Source organism: Gastrolobium bilobum, unplaced genomic scaffold (assembly GCF_033153095.1).
Source record: "Gastrolobium bilobum isolate Gb01-03AN ecotype WA unplaced genomic scaffold, APGP_CSIRO_Gbil_v1 utg18356, whole genome shotgun sequence".
In the NCBI taxonomy this organism is placed as follows: domain Eukaryota; kingdom Viridiplantae; phylum Streptophyta; class Magnoliopsida; order Fabales; family Fabaceae; genus Gastrolobium; species Gastrolobium bilobum.
In genome coordinates this window covers 41282-64043 of record NW_026896303.1, presented here as the reverse complement: position 1 = coordinate 64043, position 22762 = coordinate 41282, and the positions used below count along the sequence as shown (strand labels likewise).

At 31.0% G+C, this 22762-nt stretch overlaps 2 protein-coding genes and 1 non-coding gene across 3 annotated transcripts; all 3 read left to right on the top strand.

Moving 5' to 3' along the window:
• The first annotated feature begins 2179 nt into the window (after positions 1-2179).
• On the top strand, positions 2180-2259 carry TRNAL-UAG (transfer RNA leucine (anticodon UAG)). Its single transcript has one exon. It is a non-coding gene; the product is annotated as a tRNA-Leu (tRNA).
• A 3121-nt stretch (positions 2260-5380) lies between these two features.
• LOC133298773 (protein KINESIN LIGHT CHAIN-RELATED 1-like) lies at positions 5381-8212 on the top strand. The gene is made up of 2 exons (XM_061498107.1): positions 5381-7158; positions 7999-8212. Exons 1-2 carry the CDS (start codon positions 5381-5383, stop codon positions 8210-8212), a joined length of 1992 nt encoding a protein of 663 aa, XP_061354091.1.
• A 13467-nt stretch (positions 8213-21679) lies between these two features.
• On the top strand, positions 21680-22531 carry LOC133298771 (transcription factor WER-like). The gene is made up of 3 exons (XM_061498106.1): positions 21680-21797; positions 21921-22050; positions 22195-22531. Exons 1-3 carry the CDS (start codon positions 21680-21682, stop codon positions 22529-22531), a joined length of 585 nt encoding a protein of 194 aa, XP_061354090.1.
• Positions 22532-22762: the final 231 nt, after the last annotated feature.

Sequence of the window (22762 nt, the reverse complement as noted above, 5' to 3'; positions counted from 1 at the left end):
ACTGTTTCCAACCCTAGTAAACTCACCAAAATTTCCTCCTTTTCTTCTCCGGTCAAGATCACCTAAGCGTTGGTGAAAATTTCTCCCTATAACTTATTTTCTCTTGGGTCAATTTCTCCATCGCATAAAAGGAAAGTCGAGAGCTCCATGTTTTACTCTGTTAGGTATGGCTCGTACTTCGCAAGCTGATGAGGGTCCTTATTGTCGGGATCAGCAAAAAGGCAATTGTTGTTAAGGTTTTCTAATCCTATTTATATTCTCCTTATAAACTGAGTGACTTGTAACGAGTGACGGTGAGGTGAATATAGTACAGTCAAGCTAGACACAGCCTAAATTGAGTGAATCAGGTAAATTACTGTGTCAATTCTCTCTTTCTCTTTTCGTTTGCGATTTGGGTATAATTGTCGATTTCCAACACATTGAAACCTTTTATTTTCGGATTAGAGCACAAATTCACAAACCTTTGAAGTTGAGGTGAGAAGAACCCTAGGGGGCTAGACATCTTGGGATTGGGAACCGTATGGTAATCTCCCCTAATTTGGGTTCCGTAGCCACTGCCTAAAAGTGATAACATAGTTAATGATTGATTGACATGTGTTTATTAAGTATTTGGAGAGGATGATTGTAGGACTCTCTTGCTTGGTTATTCCATCAATACTCGAAGAAATTTAAGAGAAAGTTGAGAGTTATGAGATTCACACTTGAATAAGAGATTATTGGCAAGTGTGAGTGATAAAAAGTCCTACATCGAGAAAAAATAAGCAAGGAATGATACATATAAGCGAAATGACTCATGAACCCAATGTATCAAGATTTTGGGTTGATATGTGATGTCAGATCACTTATTATGAGTTTGTCTCTTAAACCCATTTGATGCGTGAATAGTATTCTCCCCAATTTAGGCTCCCCTAGCCACTATCCAACAATGGTTGATTGATTTATGTGTATCGAGTATTTGGACTCTAAAATATATGGCATTCAAATTCGAGATAACTTATAAATCAAGCTTGTATGCTGAATGTGTATGAATTGTAACCAGTGTTTTTTAACTTACACCCAAGCATGTGTTGTTCAAGTTATCATTATCATTTTCTCATCCTTTATTTTAATTAGGGGTGTAAATGGGCTACGCCGGCCTTCAGGGGCCTACGGCCTAGCCTATATTAGGCAAGGATTGGCCTATTATAAATAGTAAAATAGAACAGGCTTAGGCTTTTAAAAATATCTATTTAGAAAATAGGTCATAGGCTTTTTTGTACATGTCTGACCTATAAGCCTACAAGCCGACCTATATCATATTATTTATTTAAAATATAATAAATAAAATTATTATTTTAATAATTTTGAATAATAAAATAATATTATTTTAGTTATTCTTTTAATTTTTGAATGTTTAAAAAGTTTAAACAGGCCTAGGCTAAGGCTTTTATTTTTTAAATATAGGTCAGACCAGACTTGTAATTTGGGGCCTACACAGGCTAATAGGTCAGGTCATACCCAATGCTTTTTACACAGGCCTGGCCTATTTAAGCCAAAGTCTAGTCTAGCCCAGCCCATTTACACACCTAATTTTAATGGATTTTTTCATCACAATTCATTTGCATCTGGACGGCTAATAACCTCTTACATGAACTCATTTCATATGAAAGAATCTATTCCCAAAATAAATATAACTTTAATCAAAGTTTATATTTTTATCCTATCTTGTAAATCAGATTTTCGACTAAATTAATGTTTTTCCAATCATTAAGCTCGCACAATAAATGTCTACATAGTATTTTCTGCATCATATTCATCAATTCTCTAGCAATAATGTTAATCTATCTCTCATTTCTTAATCGATTTTTTTTTTTTTTTCATTTTCTTTGGTAATTTCAGAATAAAATGAAGGAAACTTTTCATAGTTAAAGTCACTTTTTTTCTACATTATTTATCAATGTATTTATGATATAATTTCATTTGTTCTCTTTCTTAAATGATTTATTTAAGACGTTATAAATTTTCTAAGAAAATTTACAATAGCTTATCCAGTGATTATTATCACTTAAAAAATCATAATACGTTACACACACACGGACTCAGGTACACAAAATTAACCAAATGTTAGTACTTAGGGGGAAAATATTGACATGTAAATTAATTGGTTATATAATTTTATAGCGATTACATCAACACAAGGGACAGTTTGGCCGAGTGGTCTAAGGCGCCAGATTTAGGCTCTGGTCCGAAAGGGCGTGGGTTCAAATCCCACAGCTGTCATTTTTGGAATACAATTATACTTTTATCACTACAATATTTGGAAGCTATTTTGTGTTTTCTTAAAAAAATAAAAAATAATAATTTTTAGTACATGTGTTTTCTTAAAATTTAATAGGAGTGATATTCTCGTTACCAAAATTTTTTACTATCTATCTAATCATTTTTTCTCTCTTCAAAAACTTTTCACATTCTCTCTCTTTGATCAAATGATGATGTAATGAGTAGTAAGTTAGTAGTGAAAATTTTTTATAGTTAGAATATCCTCACTTAAATTTAAAAAAAAAAACACCTCTCTTCCCGAAGCATCAAGCAAATAAAGGGGAGAGATCATTTGACTCCAGAGTAAGGCTTATAAGTCTTACTCCTTATCCTAGCCATTGATTTTCGTCCATCCAACGATTATAGTTTAGAAAGATATATTAGTTAATTAATTATTAATTACACTATAAATGATAATCGTTGATTTCTGTCCATCAACGGCTGAGATGGAAAGTCTTACTCTGAAGTCAAAAGAACCCTCCCGCAAATAAATATTAATGTGTACAATTATCAGTTTCACATCTGTCAATACTCTTTAATTTTGGAAAGATATTTTGCAGGCTTTTTTATTTTTTTCGCTCTTTTTAATTGTCATTTTTTGTTAGTACAATTATCAGATACATAAATACCAATTAAGAAAAATGGAAAATGGAAATAGTTAGTTACGAAAATTAACATTGAGGGGTTTATTTTACTATATTCCGATAATTATAATTAAAAAAAACAAACAATTTCCTAAAGTTAAAATTGGATCAAACGGACTTTTTTTTTTTTTTTTTTTGATAACACAAACGGACTTTTATGTTTAACATGATTTTTACAAACTGCAGTTTATTCTTTATGTGCTTCATTAGTACAAATATGAACTTGCAAGTTCAAATGAGTATGGAGAGCACAATCAACGAACTACAAATTTAGGTTATATTACTCTGTCAACAAACCCCCTTTGTTGATAAGTAATAATGTAATATATTTTAAGTTAGGAGTGTGATCACGAACTATGAGTCAAGCCTATGGCATGGTTGATGGTTCGATGTAGAAATGAAATATTCTTTAAGGTGTCAAAACCACAATCAGTTCAGGTATCATAGAACACTTTTCTCCCCCATTTTTAGGATATCAAAACTGAACTACAAGTATAGCTTCAAATCAACAGAGAAATTGAGTTGGCGAGAACTATTTGGGATATGTAGATATTAAAATGTCTTCCATTGTTTAAAATAAATTTACATTATCAGCAGTTATATAGATGTATAAAATTATTAAAACAGTTTTATGCTATTAAAATTGTTAATTATTTAATAATCATTTTAATATATCATTAATTTTATTTATACAAATGACATTTTTTTTTGCCTTTGCAAACGACACTAACAACTAATAATAGGGGTTGCATTTTCTCGTGTTACAAGAATGAAGAATTTTTTTCAGTTGATACAACTAAGTGGGGTCCATTAATTTAAAAAAAAAATAAAAATAAATTGCTAGCATGTATTTTGATCTCTGTGCAAGAGAAAATTTTGTTTTCCTATAACAACAGACTTACATTTTTCCTAATAATATGTATTTAATTTGTGACATTGTAAATTATTTGTAGTTTTTTACACATTTGAATATGGTTAAAAAAATTATACAAGTTTTTCACATTAATGTGCACATTATAAAAAAATTACATAATATAATATTATTATTAGAAAAATATTTATTCTTTTAAAGGGTATTTATTTTAGTTAAAATTATTATTATTTATTTAATATTTAAATTAAAAAAAAATCCATTTTCTCCCATCATAATTTGTGTTTCTCTCACCATAAATGCTATAGTTTAAACTAAAATAATATAATTATATGTACTCTCTTTTTTTTTGGTAGATTAAAAGTAAAAGTAAAAGTAAAAGATCCTTCACCAAAAAAAAAAAGATTAAAAGTAAAAGATTGATGCATATTATCGTTAAGTAAAATAAAACTTAGTTAGCTTACCAAAAAAATAAAAATAAAATAAAACTTAGGTAAAAGCCTCACGTCATTGCAAGATGTTTTAGAGGGGGCATAATAGTCCTTACGTGAAATTGAAATGTGGAACGCCACGTGGCATTCCGATGCTGGTTAGACGAAGACAAAAACATACGAGGAACAACGGCAATTGCAGGTTGCGCGCGGTTGGTTTGGTAAGAAGTATCCTCTGCCATTCCATTCCAACTCTGCAAAACCAAAACCAAATTCTTTTCATTTTTATCATCCTTTTTCTTTTTTCAATCCTTTTCATTCTGCATTTTCTCCTAATCCTTCTCTTCTCTTCATAAATTTTACATTTCCATTCTCACCAAAAATTTTGGCATTTTTCCTTCCCTGACTCTTCCTCTATATATATATATATATATACCTTCACATATCTTCCTTTGTTTGGTTCTCATTGTTAAGGTATAGTTTATCTTCTATCTTCTCATTTGAATCAATTACATTCTATGCCTTCCAATCACAAGACGGGGGATGAACAAAATTGAACATCTATACTCGCTTTATATCAGTTTTCTTCCCTTTTATTTGTTTATTTTTGTTACATCCTTGCTTATATATTTTGTGTTTTTAGAATTAATCATGCACAACTTGGTTATGTATTGTCTAATAATTATTTGATTTTTCCAATGGGTATCCGGTCATTATCCCTGATAGCAGCAGGGAATAGAACAAGCCAAAACTCTTGCAAAATTGCAATGATGGATTTCTTTGAAATCGTCTGGCGTTGATAAACAATAACAATTCTATCTTCGTTGATATAAATAGTATATAACACATCAATATTCTTATTGTGACATCTCTCTAATGTTGTCGATTGGATTTCCTTTCACCTTTTTTTAAATGATTTTCTACTACGTTCTTTTTGCTTTGCATGACTTCGAATTATCTTATAACATGTGCCTTTTCTTGACTAGTTTTTTTTTTTTTTTTTTTCCTTCCTTTTCTTTTTGGTTGGGGGTACATGATGAAGGGTTTATTTTGTGGATTCTTGACTAGTATAAATTTTTTTGGTTCTGTGTTTCTTATTGGTTGTCCCGGTGATTCTGGTTCCTAGGGAATCAAACATGCATGGAGTTGTTACAATTGGTGTCCGTGATGTAGGGGAAGTAAATGAAATGAATGGAATTGGGAACCCTTCCCCCTCCAAGAAAATCTTTACTCCAATCAGGTCCCCAAGGAGTGCACTGAGTCCACAAAGACAAAGTTTTGGATCTGATTCTAGCGGTGAAGCATCTTCCAGAATGGTTAGTCCGTCCAATAATAAGAAGTTAGGTAAGGTTGATAAGATTCAGCCTTCAACTGCAATTTCTGTTTTATCAGAAAAACCAGACATAACATCATCAAAATCAAAGCCCAAAGGAAAAAGTCCTCCTTCAAAACCTCCTGTGGATAGGAAAAACAATAACCCTTTGAGAAAACAAAATACAGAAGTTACTCGCGTGAAAACATCAAAGCATTCTTCTGTTGGAAGATCAGTGTCATTAAATCTAGTTGAGAAATCGACTGAATCAGCATTAGATAAGACTGAGATGGGACCAGTTTTACTAAACCAAGCAAGGGACCTGATGTCATCAGGGGATAATCCGCATAAAGCTCTTGAATCAGCTCTTCGAGCAATGAAATTTTTTGAGAAGGCTGCTGATGGGAAACCAAGTTTGGATCTGGTTATGTGTTTACATGTTGTGTCAGCAATATATTGCAGCTTGGACCTTTACAATGAGGCTATTCCAATTATTAAGCGTTCGATTGAGATTCCTCTTACTGAGGAAGGTCAACAACATGCCATTGCTAAATTTGCTGGTTACATGCAATTAGGGGACACTTATGCTTTACTGGGACAGCTTGAGAATTCAATTATGTGTTACACTGCAGGGTTGGAAGTACAAAGGCAGGTTTTGGGAGCAACAGACCCAAGAGTTGGTGAAACTTGTAGGTATGTGGCTGAAGCCAATTTTCATGCATTGGAATTTGTTGAGGCAGAGAGGCTATGCCAAATGGCTCTTGACATTCATAGAGCTAATGGTTCACCCTCATCTCTTGAAGAGGCTGCTGACAGGAGGCTTATGGGCCTTATATGTGAAACAATTGGAAATCATGAAGCAGCATTGGAGCATCTTGTTTTAGCCAGCATAGCAATGGTAACAAATGGCCAGGAAGTGGAAGTGGCCTCTGTTGATTGCAGCGTTGGAGACTCATACTTATCCTTGGCTCGATATGATGAGGCCATCTTTGCATATCAGAAAGCATTAACAGTTTTCAAGACACACAAAGGAGAGAATCATCCTGCTGTGGGATCAGTCTTTGTACGTCTTGCTGAATTGTATAATAGGACATGGAAGATAAGGGAATCAAAGTTATTTTGTGAGAGTGCACTTAGAATCTATGAGAATCCCATGCCTGGGGTCCCTCCAGAAGAGATTGCTACTGGTCTTACTAATGTTTCAGCTATCTATGAATCAATGAATGAGCTTGAACCCGCACTCAAGTTACTCCACAAGGCACTAGAGATACATAACAATGCCCCTAGTCACCAAAGGACAATAGCAGGGATTGAAGCTCAGATGGGGGTCATGTACTACACGTTGGAGAATCATACTGAATCTTACAATGCTTTCAAGAATGCTGTCTCAAAGCTTCGTGCTACCGGGGAGAAGAAATCAGCCTTCTTTGGTGTTGTTCTTAATCAAATGGGACTTGTCTGTGTGCAGCGTTGTGCCTTAAGTGAGGCTGCAGAGTTATTTGAGGAAGCTAAGATTGTTTTGGAACAAGAGCTTGGACCCTATCACCCTGAAACGCTTGGGGTATATAGCAATCTTGCTGGCACGTATGATGCAATGGGCAGGTATCCACCCTTTTGTGTTTTCTTTTTATTTCTTTGGGTTATACCCTCTTCTATTTGCAAATCTTCTTTCACGACTAGAGCATTTGCAGTCCTTTAGTTACTGTGGCATTATGCGAAGCAGGCTAGTAAGTTGTTTGTGATTTTGTATATTACTAGGTTTGGTATATATTAAGTCGTGCTACTAATATTGATAATGAGTATAATGTCTATGATTTGAATATGTTTAATGAATTAGTCTACTAGGTTTGATGTTTGCCCACGTTTCCTTTAGTTTTGTTGAGATATTCAAGTATGATGAGTCCTACATTGGTTGGTAATGAGCTAAGTGAAGAGTATATAAGTGAAATGACTCATGAACCCAATGCCTTAAGGTTTTGGGTTGAGACATGGTGTCGGATCCACTTGCTACGATTGGTGTAGCCTTAGCTCATTGGTGGTGGTTCCCCGCCACAGGCTTCCCCTGGACCCGCTTGACATTGGAGTTTGAGGGAACGAATTTCCCAACAAGTTTTTGTGTGGGAGCAAATTGGTGACTTGAACAAAGACAAATTATGAGACAGATAAGTCTAATTCACCTTCTAAAACCTTTTTCACATTTTAACATCGAAGAAGTTTGTGTCAATTTCTATCATAACAAAAAATTATCCTTACCTTAAAAAAAAAAAAAGAGGACCAAGATTCAGAAAATAACAATTAGTAGAAATGGGAAGAGTGACATTTTCTGACATGATATGGAATGTATTGCTTCATGAATTGCAAGAGTTTTAGATTAGAATAGATCACCAAAGAAATGGTTATGTGAGAGTTATTTTCCTCATGCGCTTTGATATTCTATTTCAGGGTGGATGATGCAATTAAAATTCTGGAGTACATTGTGGTTATGAGGGAGGAAAAGCTTGGGACAGCAAATCCTGATGTTGCTGATGAGAAGAGAAGGTTGGATGAGTTGTTGAAGGAAACAGGTAGAGTTCGGAACAGAAAAACCAAGTCACTTGAGAACCTTTTTGATGTCAATGCTCGTACTATAAACAAGCTTGTCATCAAGGCTCGATAAGGATATGGCTAGCTAGGACTGATCAAAATGTTATTTGAATATTGGCAACTCTACTACTGAAGTATGAAATATTGTTTCGTGTTAATTACCATTACACTAGCTCTAATATATTGTTTGGGTGATTTCAAACCCAACGCAATACTTTTCAAATTAAATATCAAATTATTTATAAAACAATAAAACAAAAGAAAGAATAAATCAGTTTCAAAATTTTCAATCACAACACAAGTGTCCTGCACCCCGTGAGTGGAACTTCAAGTTCCTTGAGCTCCCAATGCTTATTTTTTTTCTTTGCCAAACAGTAATATGAACAAATCTTAAATGAGTTCAATCATGTTTTTTTCATGCTTACCTTTTTTTAACTCTATCCGAGTTTTGGTAGAAATTATTGGATGTGAATTTTAAGCAGATACATTTGATTATTTAAGAAATTATTATTAAAAGGCATGTTATATTTATAAATTTTTTATTTACAAACTCAATTGTGTACTCAGGGGAGTCCATACTCAAATATTTGTATTCTGAGCAGTTCACACTCAAATATTTATACTCCCTGAAATACATAATTCAGCTTGTAAACAAAAAATTTGTAAATATAATATCTTTTTATTATTAATTAGAAAACTATATAAAGTATACACTTTATTGTTTTTTAGAATTAATATTTATCCTGTAATAGAAAATAAAATTATATCTTACAACGTTCTTTAGTAAAATACATGGTATAAAATGAAAGTAAAATTTTCAAAATATCTTGTACTTTTTTTTAACCCCAAAATAATATCATTTTGTATTTTGGGATTGCTAGAGACAATTTCATTTCCTGAAAATAAATATTTTTTCCTTATTTTTATTAAAGTTTTGTTGATAGAAAGATCTACCATAAACACATATTTTTCTACTAGAAGTTCATTAGATACATTAAGTGAGAATACATTTTCGGCTTTATTAATATTAAAATTAATGTTGGTGCAATTTGAATCTTAATCATCTTGGATCGAGTTAAGATCCAGAATTATTTAATCTATGCATGATCGATCTTATATATATTTATTGGATTATACTTACGTGTATAATTCATATATTTGCTGATATTTTAAAGTTTAAAAAATTCACAACCAATCCATGAACCACTAACTAAGTGATTGCAGAAACTTAGCGATATATATATATATATATATATATGACTTATCATTACTTATCATTTCTCAAGTTGTTTGAGATAATTTTATCTCCGGCTACTAAATTATAACCGTACAAATAGGGGTGGCAAAAACGAGTCAACTCGTCGGGTTGGCTCTTAACCCGTAAAAAATGAGCCGGGTGGGGTTGGCAAAAATGAGCTGCCAACCCGACCCGAGCCAACTAGAAAAAAACAAGCCAACCCGCGGGTCAAATGAGCCAGCTCGCGGGTTGAGTTGTTTTTTTATATAAAAAAAATACATAATATAATATACAAAAATGAACAAAATCCACACATGTTGTTATCGTCTTTCTTCCTTATCTAAACCTAAGTCCATAATCTTCTCACATCTCTGCCATTTTTATATTGTTAGTTGTGTTGGCTCTGTTTGGTTCAAATCTTACCCACTTGTTAACAAGTGGTTCTGATTGTTTCTTGATGTTGGTGCAAATTTGTTGTGAATTAAATTTTCAACTAAAATATTTTGCTTTTATTTCTCATTTTGTAACCCTTTGTTTAAGCTGAAGGAAGCCACATAGCTGGGGCATTAATACTACAGGTTCATTTAAATAAGCTAAAAACGAGCCAACCCGCGAGCAATTTTCGAGTCAACCTGCGAGTCAATTTTCAAGCCAACTCGCGACCTATTTTTTCAAACCAACCTGCAAGCTAACCCTAACCCGACTCGGGTCAGGTTGGGTTGGGTTTTATGGGTCTCTTTTTTTCGAGTCAACCCTAACCCGTCTCGTTTTTTTCAGGTTGCATGCGGGTTGGGTCGGGTCGGGTCGACCCATTTTGCCAACCCTACGTACAAAGGTGGATCAATGGTGATAAAGGAAAAGAGAGAAAAATGGAATCATAACTATTCAAAGGTGAATCAATTAATATAAGGAAATAAATAAACAAAATAACATTATTTTGGGGTGACAGGAGATAAACTTATCTCAAGTTGCCGGAAAAATATTTTTCTCATATATATATATATATACATATGAGGTAGGATCCTTTGACACCAGTGTCAAATTTGAAATTTGACACCTCATCTGAGAGCCGTTAGATCAAAAAAGATCAATGGTGTCACATGCTTACAAATCAGAGTCGTTGATCTTTTTTGATCTAATGGCTCTCAGATGAGGTGTCAAATTTTAAATTTGACACCGATGTCAAATTTTAAATTTGACACTGATGTCAAAGGATCCTACCTCTCTATATATATATATATATATGGGTAAAGGATTTCTCCAGTCAATGGAGATAAATTATCTCCAGTGAGCCCAAATGTCGTTTTGGGACGGAGATCAGGATGTTTTTGTAATTTTAATATATTGCAGGGTTATATTAGTCTTTATTATTATAATTTTTTAATTTTATAACCCCAAACGACATCGTTTTGAGCTCACTGGAGATAATTTTATCTCCGGTGACTGGAGAAATATTTTTCCTTATATATATATATATATATATATATATATATATATATATATATATGTTAGGAATGTGAACTCAAGAGGGGGGTGAATTGAGTATTACAAGATTTTCGCAAAAGTCCCCTTCTAGTTTCTAAATAATCTTTTCATGCACACTTTGACATATGAAAAGCTAATCAATGCATTTAAACAATCCATAACATATAATGTATCACAATTGTAGAATTTATACTAGCACATACAAGATATCAAAAGAAGCAATTAAAGTGATAGAAATAAAGAGGTTAGAGTTTAGAGAATTGCAAACACTATATATCCTGGTTCGGTCAGGACCACTTGTGACCTACGTCCAGACTGAAGCCGCTCGATCAACTCTTTTACTAATGGTTAAGTTTCACGGGTGCTTGACAAACCTTTACAATCTTCCAAGAATTCGGGTTCTTGGATACCTTTCAATCTCCAAGTTTATGGGTACTTGGTAACCTTACAATTCACTCCAAATTTACTTAGGTATTTGGCCACCTCTCAAACAATGGGTCTCACAACCCTTTCAACTCAAGAATACAAGGAGGGAAATATTTAGAAATGAATATATACTCTCAGAGTGTAGATATACAACTTGAAGCACTATGGGTATATGAATTTTTAAGATATGAGATCAAATATGTTTGATCTTTGAAAGATATGAAAGAATATGAAAATGATAGTGTATAAGCTCTCAAAGCATGCTTAATATGTGTAAAAATGATGCCCAATCTTTTTGAGTCATTGTGAATGCATATATAGTGTTTTCATTGAAAACTAGCCGTTTATAGCCGTTGGAAAACTAGTCGTTGAAAAATTAGTCGTTTATAGCCTTTGGGAAACTAGCCGTTGGGATCTCATATGAAAAACTAGTCGTTTTATAGCTGTTTATAGCCGTTGGGACCACTTTTGAAAAACTAGCCGTTTTATAGTCGTTGGGATCTGTTGCAGTGGTAGTCGATTCCCAACTGACAGCAAGAATGATGTTTCGTATTTTGGCTATAATTGGAGTTACACTTGTCGGATTGATGTGATCTTGGTCTCTTTGGAAAGATAAAAGAGAGATATACAACTTTTATGAAGAACACAAGATCCAAATCCATCATATTAGATACGAAAAATTGTATGGAAGGCAGCAGCAAAATTAAGCAACAAATTTTAAGTTCAAATGTGTTCTAGCTTGCTTCCAACTACTTTTTGTGAAAGATCTTGACTTGATAAATATATTTTTAAGTTATAAAATATGTCAATGATCTTTTCCATGAATTTTTCAAATTTCTTTCAAGTATATAAAGGTTATGATTATGCAATTTGAAAAACACATTTACTTTGAGAAAAACTTTGAGCTCATGCAATGCAATCTATCATATACCCTCACATATATTCTAAGTCCTAAAGATATATTTTAAATATGATTTTAGACTTTGCTTCATATCTTTTGTCTTGGATCTTTTCTTGAACTTGATGCTTTGACTTGTTGAATATGACAATGCTTGACACTTTGTTGGTTTTGATCATTTTTCACCATGGTTATGATATTGAGTTTCTCTTAGATGTTGTCCATGGTTAGTTGTCTTTGATCTTGTTATTGCTCTTCTAATTATTTCTTATTACTCTTGATCCAATGATCTTGCCACTTTGATATGACATCACTCTTATTGTGTGGCTACATCATACATCTTCAATATCCACATATGGTTGATGCTTTTTGCTCTTGATCAAACGATCTTGCTTTTTTGTTGTTGCCACTTTGTTATCATCAAAACATAATTTGTATCTACCATATATATATATATATATATATATAGGTAGGATCCTTTGACACCGGTGTCAAATTTGAATTTTGACACCTCATGTGAGAGTCATTAGATCAAAAAAGATCAACGACTCTGATTTGTAAGCATGTGACACCATTGATCTTTTTTGATCTAATGGCTCCTAGATGAGGTGTCAAAATTTAAATTTAATACTGATGTCAAAGGATCCTACCTCATATATATATATATATGTGTGTGTGTGTGTGTGGTAAACAGCTAAACATGTTCTTACATAAGCTCTTATTATAAAAAAAAAACATTTTGCTATAACACATTAAAAAAAGAAGTTAAAAGTTTTTGAGAGAAGTATTTTTTAAATATATATTAATTTTTGAGTTTTCATATTTATTTTTTAAGTTTATCCTTATTTTAAATTTGTATTTGTATATGATTTTTACTCTTTATCCTAGTAACAAATTATTTCATCTTTCTTCTTTCAAAACTCTCATAACAGCTTTATTTAATCATAAAAAAATTAATTTTTTTAAACTTTAATTTATTAACTTTAATTTAAAAGTAATTTTCAACTTATGAAAAGGCTCTACACTAGCAATAGGTCACTTATTACTAATTTTAGAGGACGGAATAATAACATATATTGGTTACTAATTTTAATGACATTAAATAAAGAGAAATATTACTCTCTTTTTACATAAGATATCTTCTCTCATATTCTCTTACTTCGATTTTTGTATCTCACCTTTTTTTTTCTTGTAATGGTGGGATCCACCTATTTTTTTTCTATAATATAAGATAACTATCTTATGTTAAATGAGATTAATAAAATCCTTAAAAAAATATTAATTTAAGTAAGACATTGGTTATATTTTTATCATGGAACAAGTTCACATGGTGCACATATGTCGTCGATTTTATTTTTCTCCACATGCATGTTGATTGCAGGTCCAGCACTGAATCTATAATTGAATTGGTTCCATCATCAACATACACCTGTACCTTTCTCCCACATGTCTAACATCATTCATAATTGATGTAACAATGATTCCAGTCTTCTAGGCAGAAGGACACATTGACCTTTCTCTCCCATGTGAACCCTACACTGTCGATCAAGTTTGTAACTGGTGAAAGTTCCTTCTTCCTGATACATCAGAATTCAAGTGTTTCGAAGCTCTAGAGAGTAAATACAAGAATAATTTTAGGAAAATCATAAAGTTCCTTCTTCCTGATACATCAGAATTCAAGTGTTTCGAAGCTCTAGAGAGTAAATACAAGAATAGTTTTAGGAAAATTATTTATCCATTTAAAGGATATAAATTATTTTTTTAATTTTTAATATTATGTATAACAGATAGTATGTAGTTATAATACGAAGAAAAAAAATTCTCTCCTCAGTTATTTCAGCTGACGTGAAAAATGAAAAAAAAAACAACTTTTTTTATTATAATAATGTACTACACATAATACATAATATAAAAAATTAAAAAGACACAACTTCTTTTAAAGGACATGTACTAAACCCATAATTTTAAATCCATAATAATCATCTTAATACTTTTAAATTATTAAAATAAAATATTAAACAGTTATTATATTTTAAGGATATTAATATAATTTTTTATTGGCAATTATACTTCTCATATTGATGTGAAAAAGTTCTTCTACAATAGACACGTATTTATCAGGATATGACGTTGAATCCTAGTATTTAAAAAAAATATTAATGAGTCCCATTTTTTTGTGTTTGTTGCAAAAATTCGCTTTCAGCAATCGCAGAAAAAAACGAACCCTTTTTTATTTAATATATTTTTAAAGAACAAAGATCAATTTACATTGATATGAGTTTTATATTTACTATTAGTCATTGATCAATTTGCATTTAACTGATTTAATTTATTATTTATATAAGTCATTAGATTCAAGTAGAATCAACTCTTAAAATTATGAATAAGACTTATTATTTTTTTTTTATCAATGTAAGTTAATATTTTTTTGTTTTAAATATTAAAAAGATATTTTAAGCGGATGTAATAAAATTTTAAGAGAAATGCTTTTCTCCTTTGACATATGATAAGAACTCATTCCTGCACATAGATCGATTGTTGTGCCATGTTTTTGTTTTATTTTTATTTTATTTTAAATTACTAACCTTACTTTATTGTCTCTGTAGGAATGAAGTGTTCTCTTATACAAAATGAGATAAACATTTCCCAAATTTTAAATACAATTAGCATATTCTATGTTGGAATGTCCTTAAGTGAAGAGAAAGGATGAGATGAAAAGGAAAGGATGGGAGGAAAAAGGATGCTCTAAAGTTAATCCCCCTTGTTTGTTCGTTTGTTTAAATGGAGAAGACTCAGAAGAGGAAGTATAAGGAAAAATAATTCTCATTCTCCTTATTTAATCTAAGGTATTAAACTAAAAAATATTTAATATTTTGAAATCTTAAAAATAATTAATGTTTTATTTTTTAGGTAATTGTGATAATTTGATAAAAACATTAATTTATTAAATTATATTCTAAAATATATGTTTTCCAAAACTTCAAATTTAAAATGAAGCATTTTCTCATCCTTATTTATCATTTGATAATATGTAAAAAATAATAATCTATGGATTATAATCAGTTTTGTCAATTTCCCCCCGACATTGTACTCACAACAGCTTATTTTTTTGGATGTACTCACAATAGGTTTTATAAAGAGGAAAAATTGTTGTTTGAAAATTAATCTTTCCTAACTAAACACTAATAAATGTTTTCTTTTTCATACAATACTTGTTAATATCTTTGTTAGGAATTCAAGACATTGTTAACTACACCGGTTGGCAAGTTACGTGGGAGTCTCTCTGTGTTACTGTATGCCTTTTGAATCATTTTTTTTAAACATCAATAGTATAATTAACTTTATCTTTCTTTCATATGCCAAGAAATGTTCGCATACAAAAAACACCAATAATTGTAATACACAAGATTTTACTTGGAAAATTCAATTGAAAAAAATCACAAGAAGAATTATTCAGAAATCCACTAAGAATATCTGGAGTATTACATATGTTATATCTCTGATAAAATATTTTTACTATTATTTTTGGTAACTCCCTTACACTATAAATGCTCTAACTTGGGCTTTCTCTCTGAACTCTCTCCAAACTCTTTCTTTAAAGCATTTGTTATGTTTTTCTTTGGTGTGTTTAGAACTACCTCAAGCACCCTTTATATAAGCAAATTTTTATATAGTGTGAAAGCTAATAGCCACCATAATAACATGTTTTTTTTTAGTAACTAGTAACATGTTTCTATGAGTAAAATAAGCAGATACCATGGTTGAAACTAATAGCCTATCATGGTTGAAATTAGTAGCCCACCATGAAAATTAAGTCAACATTTCAACAACCTTAAAAATATTTGTTAGTCCCATCATGATATGAATATTTTCGCCTCGAACAAAATTACTTCCCGTAAAAAATACTCGTGGTTTATCAAAAAAAATAAAAATAAAAGCTTTAGCAGATTCTTTAAAATACGCATACGAGGTATTTTGTCCAAGATAAAAAGATATATAAAGGATGCTAATAGCCTCCAATAGTGAAAAGAAAAATGTGAGCAAGTTACCAATCTCTATATATTTGTATATAATACAATTTTAACAAGGGGAAAATACTTATGCTGTTATTGCAGAAGTATTTTCTTCGTGCTGCAGTTTCTCTTCGTGCTGCAGTTTCAATAAAGTTTTTTTTTAAAAAAAAAAAAAAACATGGTAGATCCCACCATGTGTCTCTCACTGCAGGAACTTTTATCTTCTTTTATTATTGCATAAGTTGAAAACCCTTTTAACAAATAAAAAGCAGTAAGAAACAATAAAAATGGTTATTTTCATCTCATATGGCGAGGGAGCTAAGTAAGATGCAATATTATTAGAGCTCGTGGATTAATCAAACTAATATAAACTGAATGAATTGCATAAAAAAATTAAAATCCAAACATAACCTATTATTCTGATTTTTTTTTAATTGATTGGTTTGTTTTGATTTTTATTTTCATTCGAAAAATCAAACTGTATCAAAATTAACTTATTCAATTACACATATTTTTATTTTTGTTTTTTATAACAGTTAACTAAAAATCAATTAAATTGAACCGAGTGATATTAATTTAGTTTACTTTGACTATTCATTCAAAATAAAATTCATAATTTTGCTTTACCCTTTTTACCAAATATAAATAAAAAACCAATAAACAATTCCCGATGTTATGGGAATACTATTCTTACCCGTGATAACAGCGTTAAAAAAAATTGCTCGTTGTCTACCGAAAAAAAATAAAAAAATTTGCTCGTACAAGGATGACTTATTTGCACCAGGATGCAAAATTCCCAAAACTGAACCCATCCATAGGTGACAGGCTTCACGCGAATCACCACTAAAAAGAGAAATAAATAAAAAAATATAGGATTAGGATTTTTTATATTATAAGAGATGATATTCTTTTTTATACATATATAAAAGTGTATGCAACTTTTTTTTTCTCTTCTCTTCATATAATTTTACGTGAATTTCACGTACTTTTAAGTTTGTGTAGGAGATAATTTTATCTTCTACAACAAGAAAAATATTAATCGTAAAAAATATATATATATGTACTTTGATTTTAATTGATTATTATTTGACATCAATTTTGTAGTTTTAACATGTAAAGACAAGATGCATATGGGTACAAAAGGGACATGGTTCGCAGTATTCGTTTCTTTTTATCGTCGGGTTTCAGTGGAAGAATCCAAAAGGCCATTACTCCTTGCTCTGCCCTGGGCCTAGCTAGTTTATTTTTATGCCACCCATGACTTTCCGTAAAATTGGTTAATTAATTAAATGCAGTGTCCTTTAGGCCAGAAAACGTTGCAATGTTTGTCCGATACTTGCCCTTTAATTTAATGTTGACACAAAATCTCTCTCTTATTCTCATTTCTTCCACTCATTGGATGGTAAAACTTACACAGGATAGCGTGGGTGAAAACGAAACTTCAAATCAAATCCAACCACATAAAAATAAATTATTTTTTTGAGTGGATTCTATTTTAACGTGATTTTCAAAAATAAAATAAAAAATAGTTGTTTATAATTTATTATAAGATTTAGTATGTGTACTTTTAAAATTGTGTCCCTTTAACAGTTATAACTATGTATCATGAGTAGTACATAATTAAAATATTAAAATTATATTTTTTTTTCATTTTTCATATAAGTAGACAGCTTCTGAAAAAAAAAAAAAATATAATTTTAATATTATAATTATGTATTACCCCATAATATATAGTTATAATTGCTAAAAAGACACAATCGAGACAAAAAACTTTTACCCTTTATTGTATATCCAAGTTAGTTAATCATAATTTATCACACCAAATTAATTTAATAAAAATTATTTTGTAACAAAAAATATAAAAGTAAAAATGAAAAATTATGTTTTTTTTACTTAGTCAAGTGCATTAGAAATCTCATATCCTTGGAAATTTAGAAAAACAAAGGATGAGGGGCTATAAATAAAAGTCCCCTCCATCCTTTTAAATATACTAAAATTTCTTCTTCTTTTTTCTATATATATTTTTGAGGGAGTTTTGTGAGGAGTTCTCTTAATTCAAAAAAGGGATAAAATTATTTTCTCTTTGTAATTAAAAAGAGATTGTAATTTTAGATTTTTATAATAATTTTTTTTATTCTTGCCCCATAATTTTTTCTCGATTTGTTTGAGAATTTTTCACGTTAAATTTTTATGGATTTTATAAGAGTTATGTTGGAAGAAAAGTGATTGTATCATGTTATAGAAATTCATTTTCCGTGCCTTAATTTTAATTTTTTTTTTTTACTTTAAAACATGCAGACTCCACAAAATATTATGTATAAGAAACTTTTTTCTTCTTCATGTTGCATGATCAATGCAAACACTTTTTTGTATTCCTCTTATTGATTTCAATTTCCTTTATCTATCTGATGGGACTTAATTTCCTAATAAGGTAAACTAGAAAATCGTAATGCCTAGGGTGAAAAAAAAATTGATTTCTTCTATTTTTCTAATAAAGTTATTACATTTTGTTTGTATACTCATAATTGTTGAACCAGAGAGTACAATCGCATCTTAGTTCTAAAAATTCGCGCTGTTAATTAATTTAGTCTCTGACATATCAATTGGATACTTTAAAATAATTTCTCAATAATTTAATTCCTTTATTTAGTAATAAATTAATTATGCGTGAATTACACTAAATAAAAGAACTAAATTATGTGTATTTATTAAACTTTAAAATATCAAATTAATTTATAAGGAACTATGTAAATTTATAGTAGGTGTACCATAAAAAGAGACTTAAAAAGTTTAAAATAGAGTTTTACACTTGAATAGATTTTTTAATCATATGAAGTATTTTCATACTTTGATTATAAAGCTAACAATGACAATTATCCCTCTTAAACATTTAGTTTAAGCTTGTTGTTTTTTTTTAAACATAGTTTAAGCTTGCTGAAACACATAAATGTCTATGTCAAATTGTCAACACGTTTTTGAGCCGAATGGCCTCACGTTAACCGTACGAGTACGATAGACTGTGCTGCAACTTGCAAGCGCTGCCCTATTGGGCTACGAGAACTCATGTGAGCTTTTACTACGCTTACATTCCGATACATACCGTGGGATGAACAAAACAATATAAATGATTGATTCACAAAATAATTTTTTTTTTGTCAATAATTTAATGACTAATAGGAGCATGTCCAAGAGGTAAAATTATTATTTTGTAATTGCAATGTCACGATTCAAATTTGAAAAATAGTTTCTTTGAAAATATATAACCGTAAGGTTATATATAAATATTGTTTTTATTTCATCCTCATTAGTATAGGTTTAATAACTATAATGTATGATTAATTTTTAAATTTCAAATGTTTTATAACATTATTTTGTGGGTAATAAAACTAGGATAATGAATAAATAGATATTGGCATTTTTTTTCTCTTTTTTTATTGAGAATAACAACTTTGAAAAATTATATTCTTATGTTGCATGTAATTCATCTCTCACGTCATACTTACATGAAAAAATATGTCTCTTTTTATTATTATTATAAATTGATGGATCCCATTTTATTTATCTCATAATATAAAATAACTTTTTTCTTACATCACAAGATAAATAAAGCTCAATAACTTTGTCTAATTGAGACGAATACAGATGGTAGATAGAGAGAAAAAAATGAGCTTCACCATATTCAATGTATGTACATTGCATAAGAAATAGGGTAAAGTATGTGTCATTTTAAAGGATATAAAATTATATCATTTTAAGAGAGAGAAAAAGATAGATAAAGGAAGAGAGAGAGTTGACAAAAAAAATAAAGGTGTGGGTCCCACCTCTTTGTGAGAGTGAAAGAATATAAGTTGTGTCATTCAAAAGGATAAACATTTTTCCCTAAGAAATATTAATTTTATTATTGTGAGTTTTAAGCTCAAGGTTATATTTATAAACTCTTACAAATTATATTATATCTAGGGGTGGTAAACGAGCCAGGGGCCTTTGGCTCGGCTCGTAAAGGCCTGAGCTCGTTTAATAAAAGCTCGTGTTGGAACCAGGCTTGGACTTGTATTAAAGCTCGTTTAATAAAAAGGCCTCAGGCTCTTGTTAAGAACCTTGGGGTCACCACCCCAAAAGGGGTGGTGTATCCCAAGGTTCTTAACATGGTATCAGAGCCTCACAATCCCCCGCTTTAAAAAGTGGAATTAAAATAAAAAAAATCGCAAAAAGGTAAAACCAAAAATGGGCCTGTGCAATTTCCCTCAAGGATTTTAACATGGTATCAGAGCCTCACCGTCTCCCGCTTTAAAAAGTGGAATTAAAATAAAAAAAAGCACAAAAAGGTAAACCAAAAATAGGCATGTGCAATTTCCACGCTTCTAGCCTAAAGGGCTCTTGCGTGAGGGGGCGTGTTGAGATATATAGTCCCACATTGATTGGATGAGCAACTAATATGGCCTTTATAAGGCCTTGGACACTCTCACCCTTTGAGCTAGCTTTTGGGGTGGTGTATCCCAAGGTTCTTAACATCTCTAATTCAAAAGCTCGGCCTTAGAGCCTCCCAGGCTAGCCTGGTATATAAATATTTATTTATACTTTTGATACTACTTGTAATAACTCTCTCTCATCAATTTATTTCATCCCATTTTATTGGTTTAACAGACTTTTTTGAATGATTTTGTTCTGTATTATGCTATTTGGATATATATTGAATTTATGTATATTTAGGGAATTACTAGTGTTATTCTATATTATCCTTCATCCTCCTTCACACAAACAAACCCACAAAAACTCATTCGTTCCATTGTGCACGGCTCGTTTGTGTCAATTTATTTTTTATTTTATTTTTATTTTTGTTGGCACTTTTTTTATAATGGGCTAAGATAATATAACCTGTTATCTACCTTCTCTCACTTTAATTTTTTTTATTTATTGTAGACTTCGTAAATTATTGCTGCAAATTGGAAGCTAAGGTTTCTATCTGAAAATTGATTTTTTGTGGAATTTTGTTCTCTTATTTTTATTCTTTAACATGCTAACAGGCTAAGACAGGCTTCACACAGGCTTTTATTTTTTGTAAATAAATCAGGCCACATGCCAATATTATATTCGTAACAGGTAACAGGCTAAGGCCAGTCGAACACGTTTAAATACAGGTTTGACCCGTTGATCAAAGTTCGGTTCGACTCGGCCCGTTAACATCCCTATATCTGACCAGTAATATATTATAGTTTGTAAAAGTTTATAAAAAAAAATTGTAAAAGAATTTTCCCATGGTTTTAACAATCAAACAATTTTATTTTATTTTATTTTTGTGATATATTTTCTCGTACCAAATCAAATCTACCTAAAAAGTCTTTGCCGATGTATAAATTACATAGGAGGCCGTGACTATAAACTTTAAAGAAGACCATTGAGTTCTTTCGCAATTACATACAGAAGACACAAGCCAAAGTGAGAGAGATCGAGGTGGTTTTACTTGTTCGATAAAGAACAGCAATGGGAGGTGGGCATGGAAATAAGAAGGGGTTCTGGAGTGTAGAGGAAGACAGAATTTTAATGGATTACGTAAAGAAGCATGGAATAGGAAAGTGGAACCGTATAGCTAAACTGACAGGTATATATATACATACATATATATATATATATATCATGAATACTGGAAAGACTTTGCAGAACGTACATGACGCTTTTATATTCTTCTTTCTCTTCCTTAATTTCTTTCTCAATCTGAATGTAGGGTTGAAGAGATGCGGCAAAAGTTGCAGACTTAGGTGGATGAATTATCTGAGTCCTAATGTTAAGCGTGGGGATTTCTCAGAGGAAGAGCAAGACCTAATTATTCGCCTCCACAAGCTCCTTGGAAATAGGTTAATTAATTTTTTCTTCTTTAATTAATATTATATTATGACATGCACATTTTATACTGGTTCCCTTATAGACTTAATTATGATGATAAATTTAATTAACTAGAGTACACACTTCACAATTGAATGATGTATTTTTGTGTTTAGGTGGTCTTTGATCGCTGGGAGGATTCCGGGGAGGACAGACAACCAGGTGAAGAATTATTGGAACAGTCATTTGAGCAAAAAGCTTGGTGTTGTTAAGAAGGAGAAGAGTAAAGTTTGTGCCCCTCCAAAAACATCTGTTCCCAATGAAGCAGAGTCCATTGGGGAAGTTGAAAAGCTCGTCCAAGCAAGCTCGGTTAGTGATCTCAACTTCGGAAGCACTCATGAGGTGATTCTGACTGATGATTTTGGGAGTACCTTTTGTTTTGCTAATAATGAGCTTAATCTCTTCTCTCCTTACTTGATGGAGTCTTTTGAAGACTATTTTATTGGCCTTTAGAAAACAGCTTTATAATTTATGATTAGTTTTTGGTCCATCTATTATTCCTCCAAATTCATCTCATCCTGTGTATGTATGTGCCTGCAATTATATATGTCAACACTCAACATCACGTTGCATGACAGTGACATATCATGGAGTGGACCTTAGCTTAGCTTAGCATGAAACACATTTTTTATTTACAAATGGTATATGTATAGGGTACTATAAAAAATCAACTTTCCTTCATTA